Source organism: Apteryx rowi, unplaced genomic scaffold, assembly GCF_003343035.1.
Source record: "Apteryx rowi isolate R43461 unplaced genomic scaffold, aptRow1 scaffold_716, whole genome shotgun sequence".
Taxonomy (NCBI): domain Eukaryota; kingdom Metazoa; phylum Chordata; class Aves; order Apterygiformes; family Apterygidae; genus Apteryx; species Apteryx rowi.
The window spans coordinates 148289-168527 of record NW_020451001.1 but is presented as its reverse complement, the minus strand read 5'-3'; the positions used below and the strand labels follow the sequence as shown (position 1 = coordinate 168527).

Sequence of the window (20239 nt, the reverse complement as noted above, 5' to 3'; positions counted from 1 at the left end):
GCGCCTGGATGCAATCCTGTGCAATATGCTCTAGGTGACCCTGCTTGAGCAGGGGGGTTGGACTAGATGATCTCCAGAGGTCCCTTCCAACCTCAGCGATTCTGTGATACAACAGCATTCCTTGTTAGGTGATGCAGGCTTTGCTTCTAGACATCATTTGCCATTAAAACTAAAAATAAAAGTTGTACTCTTGCTTGATATAGGCATTGTCTTAGGTCTCTGTAGATCTAAGTCTCAATTAGCTCTAATTCTGGTTGATGCATTTGGCTTAGCCAACATTATTTCTACTACTTTTGACTAAAAACAACGTACTAATCAAGGTTGCCCAGCCTGATACAATCCTGCCTTTCCATTACCCAAAGTATGACATCAAGCTGACACCTAAAAAAGTCATATTGCCTTTTCCTTAAAAAGAAACACTGTATTTTACTGAGAATGAAGTATGAATGTCCTAAGAAAACAAATAGCTTGGATATAAACAAAATGTTATTTTATAACTTCAGTAATAGAAAGTTAAGATTTTCTATCTTTGTCCGGATCTGAAATGAAGACTAATAGTTTATAAGTCTGGAATGATCACATTCAATATCTGTATTACACAACAGGCTTTAGAAATCTATGAAAGAAAGACAGATAGCTTTAGTATAGCTGCATATAAACTAGAATTAGGAATATATGTTTTGAGTGTCAGTTATAACTGTTCTACTTTGCAGTCTTTCTTAAAAGCAGGATTTCTAATTAAAATGCCATTTTCTGAAATTTAAGTTTGTATAGATAAAGTAATTACCATATTTATTTTTTCTTGTTTGGTGGTGAATGACGTGTTTGGTGTAATTATACCAGAGTGAGAACTTCAATAATGGGGACAGATTTTTGACTGCATTACCACCTCTGCATTTCCCTTACTTGTAGATCCTCAGTACTCAGTTCCTAAGGGTGGAAGAATAGATTGCAAGAAATCTAGATCCCCATCCTCTCTGAATTAAAATAGCAGTTTTATCTGGAACTAGATAATAGCTAATGTTCCTCTTCAAGTTATTATTCTTTTCCATATGCAACTGTAGTCAATGTAGTGGTTTGAAGAGCCAATACGCATAGTTCAGAGGAAGTCACAGACTGGAGATTTTGTGTTAGTCTAAGGAAAAGAACAGATTCCCTGCCCTGTCCTGAAGTCTGTATTGTAACCATCCACTAGTTTAAGGCTGTAGATGGTACAGAGGCTTCCTAACATTCAGCCATAAAAACAAATCTGTGTTACTCAGTTCTCCCCCCCCCAAAAAAAAAAAAAAGAAAAGAAAAGTAGGGGAAGCAAACTCTCTTTAGATCAGAGCTGAAAACACCAGCCTGAAATTCACACTAGCAAACTATCACACAGGTTTATCTCCTGTATGGGTTATCTCCCCACCAGCCAAAGAAATCAGGTAGCTAGTGGCAATTAGCCTTCCTAAGGCAGAAGAGGGTTCCTGGGTGGGAAAAGTTGACTCTTCTAATTGTTGGCAACAGCTTCAGGGATTCTGGCTGCTTGCATTTAACAGGGGTGTCATATGACTTCATGCTCAGTTGTCACTTGTTAACTTGACTTTTCCTTTTCCTGCATCCATGTACTTTAAGTGTGAGAAACTAGACACTGTAGCAGCTTTGATTTAGCTTCTCAGTAAAGCAGCAGGCAAAGAGCAGATACTTACAGAAACTTACATATCACTGCAGGTGAGGTAGCTGTTGGGGGATGGAGCTGCTCATATCCCCCCTGAAAGGGTTGCCTCTCAAAAGTCACACAGCCTTCAATTTTCATCATTTTGCACCTCTTTGATGTAATTCCAGTACTTTCATCTCCACCTGCTCCTCAGCCCTCAAAGGGAATCCTTGGCAGATCTGCACAGTCTCTCATGGAGTCCATTCCTCCTTCTCACCACAAGCAATTCCTCATTCTTTCTTCCTTAACTAACCCTACTGTTCTTTTCCGCCACAGACAATCCCCTTTCTCTATAATCCCCAATTCCTGGTGCTCCAAGGTAGCAGTTTCGTCTTAATTCTGTCATTGCAGAAGAGAAAAGCCTGGTACCTGGTGGTGTTTCTGGTCTTTATTGGCTCAGAAAAAAGTTCTTCCTGTTAGCAAGTAAAGCAGAGATTCAGGCTTCCTAACAGCTGGGGAAGAAAGAGAGAGGAGATGAAAAAGCAAGGACAGGTTTTGGGAGGCAGAGAGGTAAGGGGAAGGGTTTACAGGAACAAAATAAGATCTCTGAGTGAGGACAAAGTGTCTCAGCAGCACACTGTGCTCTGTGAAGGTGGTTAGGAAGGGATACTGCCAAGAGAGGGATGGAGACATAAAAACAAAAAAAGAGACTCCTCTGTTGAGGTTCCTCTTGTAGTTGAGGACACATAGGCAAACAGAAGGAAGAAGTCATCCCCTAAGCAGTAAGGAAGAAAAAACCCACAACAACAACATAGGTACTTAACACATGAAACTACAGTGTTTTGATTTTGAAATTAGCTTCTTCATTCCATATTTTCCTTCAGTTAGCCTCAGCTAGCCAAGTGTGATCTTTTTCACAGACAAACCTGCGCCACATTCTCAAGTCAGAGAACTTTTCCTACTTGTCTTGCCAGGTTTCTTTTGAGAAAACAGTTTCACACACTGACACCAAAAATGTCAGGTCCCTAACCATACTGCCATAACAACCTCTTAAGCTATAAATATGTAATCAACAAATACCAGCTTAAAACTGCAACTCAAAAGACAACTTGATTGTCCAGATCACCTGACTGAGGTCCCAGCAATCACAATTTCTGATTTCCAGGGAAATTAACTGGATAAATAAGATGCTGTTTAATTTTAAAACTCTTAAAAGTATGTTGGCTTCTGAAATACAGAAGGGAAGACTGCCTCTGAAACATCATAATATTTTGAAAGAGAAGAAAAATGAAGACAACCCAGTGGGCATTGTTTAGCTAGATTTTCTACAAGCTTTTATTAAAGTTCTCTTTCAGAAACTCCTTAAGGAAAGAACTACACAAAGGGCAGGAAAAAGCATCTTACGAAAACAGATTCAAAAACTGATGAAGGGATAGCAAATAAGGAACCATAGGAGCTTACTGTTTCTCAGATAAATAAGAGAAATAAAATCAGAATGCAGAGCCTCAGAGGTCACTGCGGGGACTAGAGCAACTGCATCAATATAACGTAATTCTGTGGTTGAGGCAGGAGCCGCTGAAGCAGCCCTTTACAAGTAATGCTACAGCTCTGGAAGGGAAACGGGGCCACAGGTTGCTTCATAGCGGATCTCTGCAGTGAGGATGTCTCAAGGGCTGGTGCAGTGAGACTAGGGCCTCCATAAGATCACAGGAACTGTGCACACAGTCACTGTCTTAAACCCACGTACAAAGAATATAGGAGTTCCCGAAGGCCAGAGGGAACAGGCAGGCAGGGTTTGTCTAATTAACCTTTGGGTAGGAAGCTGGCACTAACCCTTGTTGTCCCAGGATTTTCTGTTGTGCAGTCTGTGAACTCGGGGTAACTGTTGGGACCAAGATTCAGCTCAGAGTACGGAGATGAAAGACAAAAATTGTTATGTGCCATTATATTCCCTTGTTTTTTTTGGTCAAAGTACAAAGTCCATCCTAATGTATTTAGGCAAAAGGAGAAGAAAGGTATTTAAGTTGGCTACTGAACAGGATTGCTGTCATAAGTAATTTAGATATTGTGTAGGGGGTCCTGGGTTCTGAATCTGTCAGCTCCTCAAAGGAAAAAGACCTAGTCTTTGCAGGCTTGGAAAGTATTTTTGTTGCAGTAACTGTGATTTCTATTAGGAAAAAGGGAAACAAAACAAAAACAGAAAAAAGCAAAAAGACAGAAACTCCCAAAACAACATATCAGAGATTGTGTGAATTCCAGAACAACAGAATGTACTGCAGAAAATATTGTAATGGCAAATCAGTCAAGTCTGCATGCTCACCTTTGCACAAATCCATTGTGTGTTAGCATATCTACTTGTAGTGTAATGTCAACAGACACAAGGTACTCAATTAGTTATGGTTTACAGACTCCCTAGAAAGCTGTGCTTCTGTTCCTTAGGGTTCCCCCCCACCTTTGGTTCAACTTAGTCAGAAACAGAACAAAAAAAGAACTCAAAATTTATTGCAGACTAAGATGCTGAAACCTGCAAGATGCTCAGTGATACTGATGCTCTCCTGGCTTTCGCTGAGCAGCTGTAGGGAGCTTCCAGTTGCCTGACTCCAAGGGAAATCTGACAGTGTAGTTTTCTTGTCAGCTCTGCACTCAAATGGTAGCATCAAATAAGTCAGTGTAGGATCATTATGAGGTAAACCATGAACTAAATAAGATTTTGCAACCACAGTTTAATTCATTTGTTATTAAATCTGCTGGAATGTAATCTACATCATGCTCAGACTTGATTAACTCATCTGTTCACAGCAGGACTCAAAAATCGTAGAACAACAGGACTCTAGGGCCAGCCCTAGCTAGGACACTTAGAAGCACAAGGTCTTTAACTCTAGAAATCTAGACCAATTCCTTTAAACCCAAAAGGTGGCTTAAAAACAAACATTTTAGGCTCAATGTCTTCAGTTTTGCTACAGCATTTCCAGTCAGCTCTAGTCATCATGTGATATGGCGAATCTATATCTGTACCGTGTATACCTGCCCAATCCTTGAATTTATTTCTCTTGTTCCTCCCCAGAACGTTTCAGTGCTAGAAAATCACCACTGGCGGTCTACAATCGGCATGCTTCGCGAATCCCGGCTCCTGGCCCACCTGCCAAAGGAAGTGACGTAAGTGCCAACTAGAGGAAACACATCACTCAAACTAGTCCATGGCTTCCTTCCCTGTTCTTGAAAGGACACTGGCACAGAGGCCCTCTCATGCTGCCAATATGAAAATCATGAGACACAGTTACACAGCAGCAGTATTTTCTAAGAATTTGTCACTGTCACAGCACTGTCAGCATTAGGGATACTGGGAGTCCCAGCATGAATGGGACTTTTCAGAGCCAATGTTGGCATTTTTGGTTTTATGTAGCATCAACCAAACATGCAAAGATTTAGTAATAAAAAAGGATCAGATAAAGAGAAAAATAGAGGAACAAGCCAAGCAGTTCAGAGACTGCTCAGGAATTGCACACATTACCAGGGAAGCATCATTCAGTCTTTACCATCTTTTAGGATGAAGGGGAAAAAAAACAGTGACATGAACACCTAGGCAAAGTTGATGTAAAGTTTTTACCAGCTAGTGTTGTGCAATGTTATTCCCACAGAAGAGTGGGGATTAAGCCAGCCAACAAGCCTGCAATACTAAGTTTTAATCACAGATGACTTTACCAAGAACATAAGCAAGTTACCTGGAAGCAACAAGCTCCATATCCCTCTAGAAATCAGACTTCTTACAGACTTCTTCTGTAAGATGCGAACATTTTTCTAGATGCATCACACTTCAGTTTTTACTTACCTAGCACTTTCCGGAAGCTTTCAGAACCAGCTGTGCCAACAGCATTTTTCTTCCACATTATCTATTCCTCCTGAATCCCCTTAGGCAGCTAGAACAGTTGTATCCTACAGACTCCAGCAGAGAATGACCAAATAGACCAAACTGGATCCATAAAGAAAGAAGAAGCTTTATGATAGCTGTGATCCGCAGAAGATTGTTTTGAGCTATTGCGTTCAACAGTTCCACGACTGAAGGGTCTTATTTTCCTTTAATTGCAGACAGGATATTGAACAGCAATTAGGTTCCCTGATCCTGGCAACAGACATCAATAGACAGAATGAGTTTTTGATCCGTCTGAAATCTCACCTTGACAATCAGGATTTGAGACTGGAGGATGCACAAGACAGACATTTTATGCTTCAGGTAACTTTTAAAATTATTTTTGCTACTATTGTTTTTATTCACTTTTCAAGTCACAGTATTTCCCAGTAAACATTGAAATAGCATAAGAAAGTACATCTGGTCAGCAATGTCTTCCATGTTTACCATCTTAATCACTTTGCTCCTGCCACCTAGAATGTCAGGCAAGCCAGATGTGCATCCAATATGTCCTTAAGTAATTTCCTTGAGTTAAAAAGCTATGAATGCTACAGATACTGGAGAGTGTCAAATGCTGGGAAATGAAGATAAGCAGCCATAAGCAGAAGAGCCCCGTACTCCATGTTCTTTCCAAGGCAACCTGACATTGCTTGCCCAAATCATGCCCCCATGATTGATGTCCATAATCTGCCTCTGCAGGGACAGCTGTTGCCATGGCAGCAGGTGCTTCTGTCTTGGATCTTCCCAGCTGATGAAGAAACCAAGTTTTATTCAAAAATCAAATAGATTCAAACTGGTTCTTCCAGCTAAGCTGCGGTCATTAACAGGCTTTTCAGAATAAACCTCTGCCTGTTAAAGCATTACTGTGATTAAAGTAGCAGCATGTACATGCTTCTCTGGAGACCTGACATCAATTTTGCTCTTAAATGCATAAAAAGAATTTAGGTAATCATCATCATTTATAAAACAAACATCTACATTTTATCAGTTTGTCGAGGTTACAGGAAAGGTGGGAGTAATAAGGAAAGAAGTACTGATCTCTTAAATCTCCCCCTTCCAAAAGTGTGGGAAATGTAATAATCTGCCTRACTGGCCTCCATGAAACACAGTCTTCTATCAGATTTTTCCATGGACTGTGAACAGCAGGGTGATAGTTTATCATATTTCCTGACAGATTAAGCAAGAAAGTTGTACAGATGCCAAAGGCACAGGGATTACAGATCTCATCTATGGCAAAAAAACTCCTTACTCACTTTCTTGAAGATAGAAGCTAAGGGCACAAAAATGCTGAGATTCACTTATTTGGTGGATTAGTTGTGGAAGAATTCAAAAAAAAAAAAAAAAAAACTCGACTGATCAGGATAGGTTAATTACTACATAATATTTGAAAGGACCTTCCAGAGAGCAATAGTGACTAGAAGAGTTCCCTCCTCCAGTTTGAAGATCTCAATTTGTACAGGAAATATTTTGTATGTTTTCCTGTCTGGGTCCCAGAATGAAATCTGTCCTCTGTCAAGCTAACCAGCTGCGTTCAGTCGCCAAAGAAATAGGCACATAATGTCTTGTTGCAAGGCAGCAAGATAGGCAGACTATTGCATAGTTCACTTTTCTGAAGCAGTTACTTGATTTTAAAAATCTCTTGCCCTCCCATCCTCATTCCCCCGCAAAGCACTTCAAAAGTGCTAAGTAATAAAGTGAAACCAAGCCAGAGGCAATGCAGAGGGCCCTATGCTTAGCTTCTCAAACAAAAATTTGCAGACATTAAAATGAAGTGTAGTCGAAGTGAGATACAAGGTCAGTCACTGAGACCACAGAGAAACGATGCCCAAATAGTCTCACACCAGTTTGACTTTTCCTTTCCTTGTCATCAGTGATGGATGCCAAGCCAGGCAGTCAGCAGGAGCCAGCCTGAAGCTTTTGTTGGCTTATTCCCCTCAAGGAATATCCAAAAGACTTTGCAGGCTTGGAATCTGGCCCTCCTCTTGTTCTCACTACAGCAAAGCAGAGTGCTGAATGAAAGTTTTGTTTGTGGCTTAAGTAAATGATCTTTCCTCAAAAGGCATATTTGGGCAAGGCTCCGTTTCTAAAAGGTGATCTTAACCCTTCTCAGCATCACTCACAAGGCCCAGGAGTTTCACGACTGCAGATTTACTGCCGAAACACTGCCAGATAATAATTTCTTTCTCTCACCACTGCTTTTCTCCCTTGCTTTCAGATTGCACTCAAGTGCGCTGACATCTGCAATCCTTGCCGGCTCTGGGACCTGAGCAAGCAGTGGAGCGAGCGGGTCTGCGAGGAGTTCTACCGGCAAGGTCAGCCCCACTGCGCGCCACCTCCCTCCCGCCGGTGCTGCGGGCGGCCAGGCAGGGAGCTGCTATGCCGAGGCGGCATTCAGCCTCCCCAGTTTCCCCGAGTAATCTCCTGCAAGAAAACTGCTGTTCAACAGAGACACTGCCTCATTTTAAAAGTGAGGTGGAATAGAAGAGCAGCATGTATTTATTTGACCTACCTGCTGCTGTAGCAGCGTTGGAAAGGAGGGAAGCTGTGCGGTGCCTCGGCTCTCGAATTTCACGGTTTAATGGAGCACGGTGTGATTCTTCTTTGAGCACCCTCCAGTCATTGTTAGCTGAACCGAACTGAAACCGTGCCAGGGTTACACAGCAGCAAAACCATACTACTGTCCCCTGTGTTTTATCTCACTTTTCAAACAGAGTACAATTCCTATGGGAGTCCTACCCTCACCCTTTCCCAAATGTGACATCCTCTTCTGCCTACAGACTCAGAGAAAGAGTTTGAATGTGATTCCCAGCATGCTAAGCTCTTCTAGCACACAGTTTAATGGACCAAAGTAGGCAAGCCAAAGCTCTGCTCGAACCTATTGCAAATGTTTTCAAACCCCTGCAGAGAGCTCAGTCATGCAGGGCTTTTTTTTTTTTTTTTTTTTTAAAAACACAGTAATTACACCATTTGGCTCCATCTGCATAGGCAAGGTCATGCTGTGCTACAACACAGAGAGGGTGCAGCAGAGTTTAATCACTGCTAAGTTCTTTGTTAGTAGCATCCTGAGAGCCTAAGGCAAGTGGTACAAATACTGGAAGAGCACRCAATGAAGTACTGAGTTCATTTAAAAATTCATTCTGCACAACAAATTTAAGCCACGTTTGAGCTGGTACCTAGTACAGTTAGTCCATAACATTAACAAATAAGGACAAATAGGTCAGCAAGTTAATTTTTCAGCCAGTGTCAATCTGAACTGGTGAAATGTCTTTGACTTTCATGCTGTTCAAGTGACATAAGCAGCATGGGATAAACAGCAAGATGCAGCTATATTTAATCAGATGTATAATCAAGGTGTAGTCAACATCCAGCACATGAGGACAGGGCCCCAATAGTGTGATACCTCACCTTTAGTGTATTGAGGGACCATGCTGAAAAAGACAGCAGTCTCAACCCTTATGAACTTTAGCTTTTTTCCCAAGGCTCAAGATTCACTAGCATAACCTCTCAAATATGCCTCTGAAAGGGGACACTGGAGCAGACAAGACCAGTTACAGCTGTAACAGGGAAAAAAAATAGTTAGCAACTGATGTGGGAGAATGTACAGAAACTGGGTCTGACTATCACTGGTGGCTGTATAATCCTGGTAAGTGATACAAAAAACAGTGTTGAATATCGTGTATTTAGATATCATTATGTCTTCATTTAAAAAAAAAAAAAAAGTTTTTGTAGATCTCTGTCTCCCCCTTCACATGATGCAGGGGTTTGAAGGTGGTTTGTTGACACCAAAGGATTACAGGACACTGAGATTAGCATTTGAAAGCCATAGCTCTTATGCTCTTATTTACTGAGAACAAGTGTCATTTTTAATTATAGACTAGGCAGATAATATCATGATTAGTGCATTGTTTAATCTTCCTTCTCTAGCACATGCAAAGTTTTTAAATTCTTTGTAATAAACATTTTTAATGTCATTGTAGTAGAAACTCAGATCCTGATCTTCCAGTCGTCTGGTGCTCTAAAATAAAAAATACAAATCAGATACATTTCAGGGAGCAGCTGATGCCTACAAGAGTTTTTAACACAGACCTTTCCTAAAAAAATATTTTAACTTGTTCTCAAGAAATCAGGGCTTTGTCTGTACAGTGAAAATATCTAATCAGTCTTAAAGCTAGATCATTTCAATGGGCATTTTAAAAGTTAAGTAGGCACATGAGGAAAATAATACAACTTGATTTGTTTAGATAAAACTGGAATTGGCAAGAAACAAGTTTCGAGAAAATGGCTAATGTTTAAACAGCTTCAATGACCAGTTTCTCTGGAGAGGTTTTAACATTGGTTGGAAGGTTTTCCCCAGTGTGAAAGTTCTCAGCAACTAATTCATGCAGTTATTTTCATAGCAACTTGAAAGGTAAGAAAATTGACCATCAATTTAAGTTCTTACCATGCAAAGGAAAAATCTTACCTTTGTCATTTAAAAGACTTGTTCAAAGACAAGAGGGTGTTGGTACACTTAAGGCCATAGAGGTGAACCATTGTGAACTCAGAATATCTCCAGAGGGGATGTCGCTGGAGTTAGACACTTTCTCAGTCAAAGATTTTTGGAGGGGATACGGGGGAAGAAGAGGACAGAACTGCACATTTGGAAACATGACAAACTTATTTTGCCCGGTTTTGTTGAATTGCTCCTTTTGATTGTTTGTGAAACTCCAAATGTTTCACTGATATTTTCTAAATACCTAATTAAAACCAAAAACATTCCCCTCACTTATATTTTAGGAAGAATTGCATGCTGCAGAGAGAAGGAAGGCAAGGCTTAAAAAATGCATATAGTATTTTATATGTGCCTATAGAGCCTGTGTGGCACAAGAGCATTTAAGTCAAAACTGTGTTAGTCAGGGGGAAAAAAAAAGAACAGCAGCAGCTTCAGATGGAGCAAATAAAACTCCCTGAGCTGTAGTTCTGCTGAATTCGTATATCCAGCCGCCCTGTGGCCTTCTCCCACCACTCCAGCATACCCATGACCATTGCTATTGATTATCTTCAACTACGTGCAGAACATCTCCTAACTACCTTAGCTACGTACAAAAGACTATTCCTGCAGATGCAGAAATGGTCACGCAGGACAGTTTCAGCCAACCGTTTACAGTTTGGTCAGTTCTGCAGCAGGACGGGCCTGCGGCAGGCTCTGGAGCACCCACCTTCCCCCCAGGCTGCTCACTGCCTCCAGACACAGCACCCTGCCTGCACACAGCGGGAGCTGCCTCGTGACTCCTCACACCAGCCCCAGGTTCCTATCCGGAGACCTCCTGCTCCAGTTAGTCAAATCCTGGGTTGTGGAGGGGGCCAGGAGCTCAGTCGATTGCATTGTCTCAAGTCTGTCTACTGTCTGAAATCAGTCCTGGGCAGATGATTCTCTGGGGACTTCCTGGACCAATCAGGGAATTAATGTTTTAAGTTCACAGTCCAGATACTGAGCTATATCACAATTATAAGGCAAACTCGAATTTCATCCTTATTTCACATTTATAATTTTAATTCCACAGTTCTTGACACATGAGCATATGTTGCTCAAGCCCATGCTCTGGCTCTGGTTAGTTTGAGTGTGCAGACACAGCTGCGGACTAAGTGCCAGGCTCCATCAGGCTGGCCTTTCACAGCAATTGCATGATACCACAAGCACACACTAACAACTCACGCTGCAGTACTAATGGAGATGCAGCTTTTCTGAAACATGTATTATGTGTTTTTTCTAGTAGGAAGACATTTAAGCCATAAGTAAATAAACTAGAATGTCTTAAAATGTGCAGGAAATGTTTCTCATGTAAGAGAAACTATTTGTGAAAATGAAAGTCCTCAAAACACTTAAGTGCTCAGATTTAATGTTCATTCAAAAATCACCTTTCCTAAGAGATACTTTTCTTAGTAAGCTTAGTCAGTTCCTCTGATACCAAATAAATAAATAAATAAGAGGGTCTGCAAAATGAAGGTATTCAGACATTTAACATGGTCTTTTTTGGTGCAAGATTCCAACTGCTCAGATCCATGCGGCTGCAGTCTCACATAGCTAAGGCAAAGAAATGCAAGTGGCAGCAAATTATTTTCTTTTTTGTAGGTGATCTGGAACAAAAATTTGAACTGGAAATAAGCCCTCTTTGTAATCAGCAGAAGGACACAATTCCAAGCATACAAATCGGTAAGCACTAGTTTCATTCTGTTTATCCCAGTATGGCACAAGCTCAAGCAGAAACTGAAATGTGATATGTGATGAAATAAAATCCATCTGCCACGTAAGCCCAGTGAATCAGCAGCGAAGGTCAACTTTGTGAATCCTGAACACTTGATCTAGGATTGACTTCTTGCTGCCTTACTTTATGAGGTGAAGCATCACATTGCCTCAAAGAGATGATCAGCCAGTTGCAAGCTCATTTTAGTGAAGTAATTTGACTATTTGGGATGATGAGGGAAAGAATTTCCACAACTGTTGAATTTGCAACAAAACTTTCCATTTTAAAGTAGTGTCACCATTATTTCCTCTGTCCAGTCTCCTGCAGATTCTTCATAAACACTCCATAATCTAGTTCTCCTGCCGAAGAAGGTTACATGATCTGGTGGAGAAGCCAAAAAAAAAAAAAAGCGATATCCTAAGAGCCTTCAGACCATATTCTTTGCTTCCTTAGTAGTTCTCTGGAGGTTTAGGACCAACAAGTCAGGTTCCCAATTTGTCTATCTTTCCTTATTTTTTCATAACTTCAGCTGTCCTTCACAAGCCTGGCTCACTGCCTGTAGAGCAAAAAGTTTTGTCTCCTCTGCTCTGCTGCATATTGGCATCCCCACAGCCTCCACATGCTGGACAGCAGATAGATATCAAGCAAAGAGCAATGACTCCAGGGCAATGTTTGCAGTATAATCTCAGCAGCCCAATAGCTAGCTTGTAGTTCGTGTTTTCATAAATGCATCTGTAGTTTTATACCATATGTATAGTATGTTAACTGGGCAGTTGCATACCCATAAAATATTGTCCTTGTCTTGCAACTGAACAATTGCTGCTAAAGTGTTTATCTTCCTTTTCCCTTGCCAGAAAAATCATGAGGCAGAAGCAATGAGTTAAAAGAAATCATCTAATAATAAATAATCATGGTGGGCTTTTTTCCCATGTGATTGCTTTAAGTTGGGCAAACCTGATTCTCTTTGCCACAGAGATCAGGTTAATTTAATCAGCTTAACCAACATGAAATTTTACTACACCAAGATCATCTGCAATGGAAATACCATGTAACTAGGTTCACGGACAACAAAACTGAAACCGGCCTTTCTAAAATGTAAGTCAAGACTACCTGCCCCATCCCAGCTGCCTTGCTGTGTGCCACCCAGCTCCACAGCTGCTCAGCCATCCAAGCTAGCTCCCCAGCTAGCAGTCATGGCAGGGACACAAATGCTCCTTAAGAGGAGACTCAAACAACCCCAGAGACCTCACACACAGGCCATAGGGTTTGCGGCAAGCCCCAGACAGCAATTTTATTGTCAGTGTCAGGCCTTTCCGGTCATTTTAGAGCTATATAAATCCAACTGCATTAAGGTTACAGCATCAGTGGCAACCTGCTGACACAAGTGAGACATGGTTTGCAGAGAAACCTGCTACATCATAGTTTATCCCCATACAACAAAAGAACAGCAGCCAAATTCTAATTCTGGCTTTGAAATGTTCCCTCTCTGAGCTCCTTCTTGTTGGAATTGTACTGCAGTTTAAATCTTAAAAGCATTATTTCAATTTATTTTCTTCTATCAAAGATATTTTTATAACAGCATACTTAAATACAAGCCATTACTGTGCACAATAGCTATTCTAGGGTGAACTGATACACAAAGCAACTCAGTGTAAAAGGCATTCCCCAATAGGTTAGAATAGACAAACCTTTGTGGCACAAAGAAGTTGTTGCTTAGTCTTCTCATGTGCTATTAAAGGCCAGCATACAAATTTCAACTGCTGTTCCTGTCTGCACTCTGCAGTATAAGAGGCATCTACAACATACCTATCTATAACATAGTCTATACGTAGCTATAGGTATGTTATAGATATATAACATGGGGTAGTGCAGAAGTCCTCAAGTTAATACAAGTCTAGCAAGCTCTATACTAGGAAGCAGAATAGCCACAGCAGCATTCACTGCCTTTGCAGTGATGATCTCTGCCTCTTAGGTATTTTATAGGGCTCAAACACACTATAGTCCACTCTCAGCTCTCTCATTCACAGCCACAGCTAGGAAACCTGTTGACTGATGTCTAGAGCAACTAAATAAAATAGATGCTAAAACCAGAGTGTCCACCTTGGAAAAAAAAAAAAAAAAAAAAAGTTGTCTTAAAAATAAGAATTGCAGGTAAGTACTCAGTGTTTTTAGTTTCTGGTTCAGGGTTCTATTTAGGCTGAGCCTGGTGAATAATTTCATTGATGCAGAGCTTAGATCCTGGCCATAAGAGTTGTGATTCACATTCTAAAAACATTCGAAAAAAGAAACCTATCCAAGGCAAATATTCAATGGAGTCATTACATAAGGAAAAAAAAAGGGAGGGGGTCATTCTAATATCTGTGGAGAAAAATTGTAGCCATCACACATGATTTCATGTGGGTAACTGGCCTGAAATCTCCCTAGAGAAGGATGCTATTTCTCTCTCAGATTTTACTGTTATACATACAGATCCACATCTTCATCACATGCACTAGCCAAGTTTGCAAGAGTTGATGGCTGCACAAGGCATTACCGTTATCTCCCTTCAGGGTTTCTGCAATTTACATTGCTGTATTCTCTTGCCCCACTCTGTGTGGAAATGCATTCAGTGAATGAATTTGTTCCTGACCTGCCTTATTTTGTGTGCTTCTTCAGGATTCATGACGTACATTGTAGAGCCACTCTTTGAGAGGTGGGCCCAGTTTACAGGAGACACTCCCCTATCTGAAAATATGCTAAACCATCTCAGGAGGAACAAGGCCAAGTGGAGGAGTTTGCTCCATAAGCAGCACAGCAGTACTAGGAGCAGCGACCACTCAGGTCAAGTGACTGGCAACCAAGAACAGACTTTAAATGAAGAAGAGACTCCTTAGTGGCAGCTTTGCACTTTTCCTTTATAGCACTGCTATCTCTGTCTTGATCACAACAGCAAATGAAATCCCAAGGGGCTAACAGCCTGTTGGCAAGAACACAGAAAGAGAAGAAGCAGCAAAGAAACAGCTGTAAGGGTCCTCATGAATAAACCCGTGGTTCTGCTGGGTCCCAGTGTGGATCTCCTTCGTATTCCTCTCCCCCTTTGCCCTGCGTCTGCCTGAAGCTGTTCGTCACTTCTGATCATTCATTGCTCAACTGCGGTGGCCCAGTCAGCGGTACTGTGGCCAGGCCAGTTACGGCTGCCACTAAGCGGGGAGGAGTACTGAGAGAACAGGGGAGATAAAGGCACTCTTGGTTATATATCCATTTACCATGAGTCATACTGTGACATATGTATATAGGCCCAGAGCACCATACACTTTCCAGTCTGGCAGCCGGGCTGCACATTAAGCCACCAGCATCTTCAAAATCCGGAGGACACTGGCTGAACGAGACAGCGCTTGCAGAGGGCAGAGACAGCCTGGTTATTTTAGTAATTAAAACAAAAACCTTTTTAACTTTTGTATTCTGTGCACTAAACAACAGATCTAAAAAACTTCGGACTAAAGTTACTCTCCGTATACACAACTCCAGTGTAACAAAGCTCATTTTGGTAATCATTTTTATGCCACTTTGGATAAAAGACTGGCATCTTCTCACTGCAAGGARCAATATTCCCTCGCAAATGAAAGGGAAGGTGTTGTACAGTCTAAACCTTTGAAACACGAACAGATCTATCTTTTGAGTACTGTTTCAAATAACATGTTTATATTCATATGTGTACATTTTCTGTAAATACAAAGCGCGCTACTGATTCCCATGCCAAAATACTGGAGTACTGTGGAATTGCTACCTGTATAAACATTGGCACTGTGAAGAGAATACTGTTAGTTTTAATACAAGAGAAAGCATTTGTAAATATGGTATAGAGTTTATTAATATACACCATCATTTGTGGAAAAAAGCCTTAACTTCTAACATCCTTCACCTTCTGATAGCTGCCAAAATCATATTATCACAAGATACACTTCTGAACTGCCTTTCCACTATCAAAGGTGTACCGAAGGTCATTAAGGAATGAAGTCTGGCACGACACCTTCTGGAAAACTTCAAACGCATTCCATATGGGTCCGTGTTTTTAAATCCATGGCACCTTGCACATCCAGTCTAGGCAAATGCTTCACAGAGCTTGAAGTTTAAGTTTAAACAACCCACAGCAACACCACATAATTTGACAGTTCACCCTGATTAACATTTATTCAAGAGTTTGAATTTTTATTAACTAGCGTAGTGATCTGCAAAGCACAACATCCTCATTGTTCTAGAGTCCAGTTGTTTTCCTGAGCAATGTTGAAGTGTAGTAGATTTTTTCCCCACCTTTCCTCCTTAGATAGACAGCCTCTAAATGCACCTGCATTTTTCTTTTCCTTATAAAATACTTCATCTGACACTCAGATCAATCTCACTCAATGAAGGAAAAAATGCTTTGTAGCCAGTCTGTTAAGAAAAATCCTCTTAACTATTACAATAGCTGAGGGAGTTTCTATGTTCTGGTGTTTTTGAAAGATACATGGCCTTACTTATGCTGTAAACAACCTCAATTCAGATATTCTTTATAAACCTTTCCTTAAGTTTCCATCAATTTCAATGAGATGGCTTTCATGAGCACTACTGCATTGCACCAAGTGTTTGCCCCCTTTACTCCCCCCCCCCCCAAATCATATTAAGGTAACGTGCAGTGTTGTTGTAAACCCCCACTACATCAAATCTGTATAGCTRTTTTCCAACAAAAATAGCGCCTGTGGCCATATAATCATCTTGTGTCATGATTACCTTGGAGAGATCAAAAAGAAAACAGTATTTAAGTTTGCATTTGAAAAAGGATTATTCATAAGAGTGCAAGAGGAGAGGTGTTGGATTTTTTCCTCAATCACAGGGAGGATTGACTGGGTTAGACAAAGTTTTCATTCTCATAAGGTGCCTAATAAGTTTAGAGGAAAATAGAAATCACAAGTTGTAGTAAAGAAGGTTTCACGCATTCTAATTCATAGGAGACATATCTTCAGAGAAAGGTATTAAAAAATGGTGAAATAGGTGGACATCAGTAACTATGAGAACACAAAGTATATTAAGATAATTTTCTTTTCTTCTACCAATTTATAAACTATTCCATCAAGCAGTAGAAAATTTTCTTCTTCCTCACTCTTCTAAATGGGACTCACAAATTAGAAGTACTGTGAGTGAGACCAGGTAACAAAGAGAGGGAGCTGTAGAAGAATAGTTATTTCTAACTACAGGACAGAAATGCCTTTTTTACCACCTGATGGTGGGGGTGGCAGCATCACCATTTCACAGCTTTTTAGGTGTATTTTTTCTTTCTCCTGACAGATTTAGGACAAGGCAAAACAAGCAGTGTAAGTGCTTGTAGGCAGCACATTAGGTACATACAAAAGAATAGCATTTCCTTCCTGCTTTGTCTTTTTACTAAGAAGTGGAAGCCATTTCCATCTAGTTCAAAGAATTTTTTTTTAATGTTCTAAAGCTTTAGGTAAACAAACCTGGTGTCTAGCAGCATAAAAGCCTACTGACAGACACATCATTGTGCTGGTTCTGAGGAGCTTCCAGAAAATAGATCCAGACGGAGAACTTAGCACATACACAGCAAGTTCTCTTACAGCTACAGTATGACTAAGACCTTTTCTGTAATTACAGCCTCCTGGGCCCATCAAAAGTCAGCACTCACTAACTTAAAACTTCCTAATAAACATTTTAAGAACAGCTTTTCAAAGAACAGGGCATTTTTTTGGTGCACTGAATATACTTGCTAGATTCAATCACCTTGTCTGGTGAAACACTGCTTGGAATAGGTTCGGACCAGCTCCAGAAGAAGCCAAACTGCACCTGATGCAACCAGTTTGGCAGCACCAGCGCTCAGTATACACTGTTGTGATATGCATTTGGTGTTGCCTGGTTTGGAGAACATTTCTGTGCTGGGATTTCTCGCCAGGCTGCCAACAGCATGCTAGAGGGACAGAATGGAAAAAAAAAAAAGTATTTGCAGACATACAGAGCATATGGATTTTTTTCCCCGTCAGCCACATCAGCCATTTTACAGAAAGCCTGTGTAAATCATTGTTCCTTCTAACTGGGTCTATGCAGCTAAAAGTTTCTGAAGTTTTATAATTGAGTTAGGTTGTCATATATGTAATGAAGGAAGTGGAAAACTGCTAAGAACAAGAGGTTAAAATGCTCTCAGATATACCATGCAAATAGAATTTGCTTGATTAAATGCCAGTTTCTTTAAATACCATCATAGAAGTAAATTCTGGGGGGGGGGGGGAAGGGAGTGGGGTTAAGTGAAACTTTTAGACTCATTAAAGTAATACACAGGTATGTGTTTTCATTAAAAATATTAGCTATCTCGGGGGTTTCAAGGGTTAGCATTCTGGCCACCAGCCAAAAGGGGTGGGGGGGGTGGGGAACAGGACTTTACTTTTGAAATACAGAAGCAGAGAGGGAGTAGCTGACATTAAGTAGGAATGTGTGTATGGAGGAAGTATGAATGGAGTACGGAGGAAGAAAACATGATCTGCAGTGCTGCCTCACTTAATCAAAACATGGGATAATTATTTTTTATATAAATTATTGGTTTCGGTAAACAAAAGCAAGGTCTCGGATGATGGTTGACAAGGCTGCTGCCACAGTAAATGGAATAAGCCAGTTTTCAATCTGCATAGCTATTTTACCAAATCCTCTAATCTGTAGTTGAACTCTATTATTTAAGTTTTCAACAAAACAGAGATTAAGAGCACACAAGCCCCTTCCAAATCAACTCTCCTTGGAAAGGAGAAACACTTAAGTAATTAAAATTATCAGGTATCAGTCAGGGTGCCAGCCATAATTTATAGCCTTATGTTTTAAGTCACTCAACTGAGCTGTCTATAAAGCACTCCTTTTCACCCCATGGCCCCACCATCCCCAGTTCATGCCCCCAGAATCCATACTTAAATTTGAAGTACGATCCTGCAAATCTTCCCCCCCCCCAAAAAAAAAAACCCAAAACAAACAAACAAAAAACAGGGCACACTTCATGCCAAGAATATGTATCCAAAATACTTTGATTGGTGCAAACTATTATTCTATTATTTGTTTCTATAATCCACCCAATATTTTAGGTACATAAACTTTAATTGCAGAGTGCAAGTTTGACTTGGATGTAAAATACATTCTGCTTATCTTTGAATTCAAGATTGTATATGTCATGTTTATTGTAAAGCATTTTATATATACACATTCACATATCTTATACAACTCTATGGGCCAAACACTGGTCCCACCAACTTCACTGGGACCAAGAATCAGCCCCCATATGTGCGTATATATGCCATATGCATCATTCTGAAAGGAAGCACTAGATTGTGTGAAAATGCAGTGACTGCTATGCAGTGATGCCAAGAGACTTAACTGTATCTTTTTTAACATACTGCTGTAAGTATTCATCATGTCAAAGAATGACAACTAATAAAATAATAAAAAAAGAAAAAAAGAAGGATGTAGTGTCCAAAGTTTTTTGGTCAAGCTGTTGACTGGAAAACACATCTTTAGTTTGCTGAAGACTTTTTGGCTTGACAAGGCAACAAGAGTCCTGCTGCCATCTTCCCACTGCCTCTCCCTCCTACCAGCAAATAGTTACTTTACCAGTACACTACTTCTGAGATGAACTTTTCTCCAAATTTATCCTTAGCCTTGCTTTAGAAATTTAAATGGAGTTACCAGCAAGGAAAGTCATTGCTTTCCCTATCTCTCTCCTAAGTATACAGCAGAAGGATTTTCAGACCCCAGGGGAAGTGTTTCCCTGCTTAAGTATTTAAAGAAGTTGTCTTTCACTATTGTTTCAGTTCCAGTAACTAGTTCTCCTTAATATTGTTAGTCAGCTTTAATCTCCATTTTCTGATATCTAAGTTGAGGACCATGTTATATGTGATGTGTGCAACATGACAGAGGCTTGTGAAGTTTAATTTAAAGTATCAGAAGTACTGAGATTCTCCCCGGTAGGTACTTCTAAGAAGTGAAAAATACTTATCATCACTGATTGACTCTTGTCACTGTAGGGATCCTACTTGTTGATTTTGATACATTTCTAAAGCCTGACCTTATTTGTGCCTCAAAGTCTTCAGTAGCAAAACTCACACAGCTTGCATAGAGCAAATGCTATGACAGAAGTGAATATAGAAGCTAGAAATACATTTGGGTTCAGTATTATTTAAGCCAATATTTTAAATTAACTTTCAAAAAAAAAAATCCTCAGAATCATAACACAAAGGGTTTTCCTGTGTCCCCTGGATGCAAGCTAAATTGCAGAATGGATTCTGGGATGAAACCCCTTAGAGATCTGTCCTATATACCAACAGAGTTGCAATGGTTTCTCCAGGAGAGGTTTTACGTAGTCAGTATCGGAAAACCACTCACAATGTTCCACAAGGGATTTTAGCAGTATTATTTTCAATAACAGCTAAGTCAATACATCTTCCTACTCTATATAGGCACTGTCTGCATGGATGC

At 40.4% G+C, this 20239-nt stretch overlaps 1 protein-coding gene across 3 annotated transcripts in view; it reads left to right on the top strand.

Moving 5' to 3' along the window:
* PDE7B (phosphodiesterase 7B) overlaps positions 1-17981 on the top strand; it is a 233502-nt gene extending 215521 nt beyond the window's left edge. For all 3 annotated transcript variants that reach the window (XM_026087431.1, XM_026087430.1, XM_026087432.1), the window contains 5 exons: positions 4698-4789; positions 5720-5864; positions 7756-7852; positions 11653-11733; positions 14420-17981. In XM_026087431.1, coding sequence (XP_025943216.1) covers positions 4698-4789; positions 5720-5864; positions 7756-7852; positions 11653-11733; positions 14420-14637 — 633 coding nt within the window. In that variant the 3' untranslated portion in view covers positions 14638-17981. The remainder of the gene's footprint in view (positions 1-4697; positions 4790-5719; positions 5865-7755; positions 7853-11652; positions 11734-14419) is intronic.
* Positions 17982-20239: the final 2258 nt, after the last annotated feature.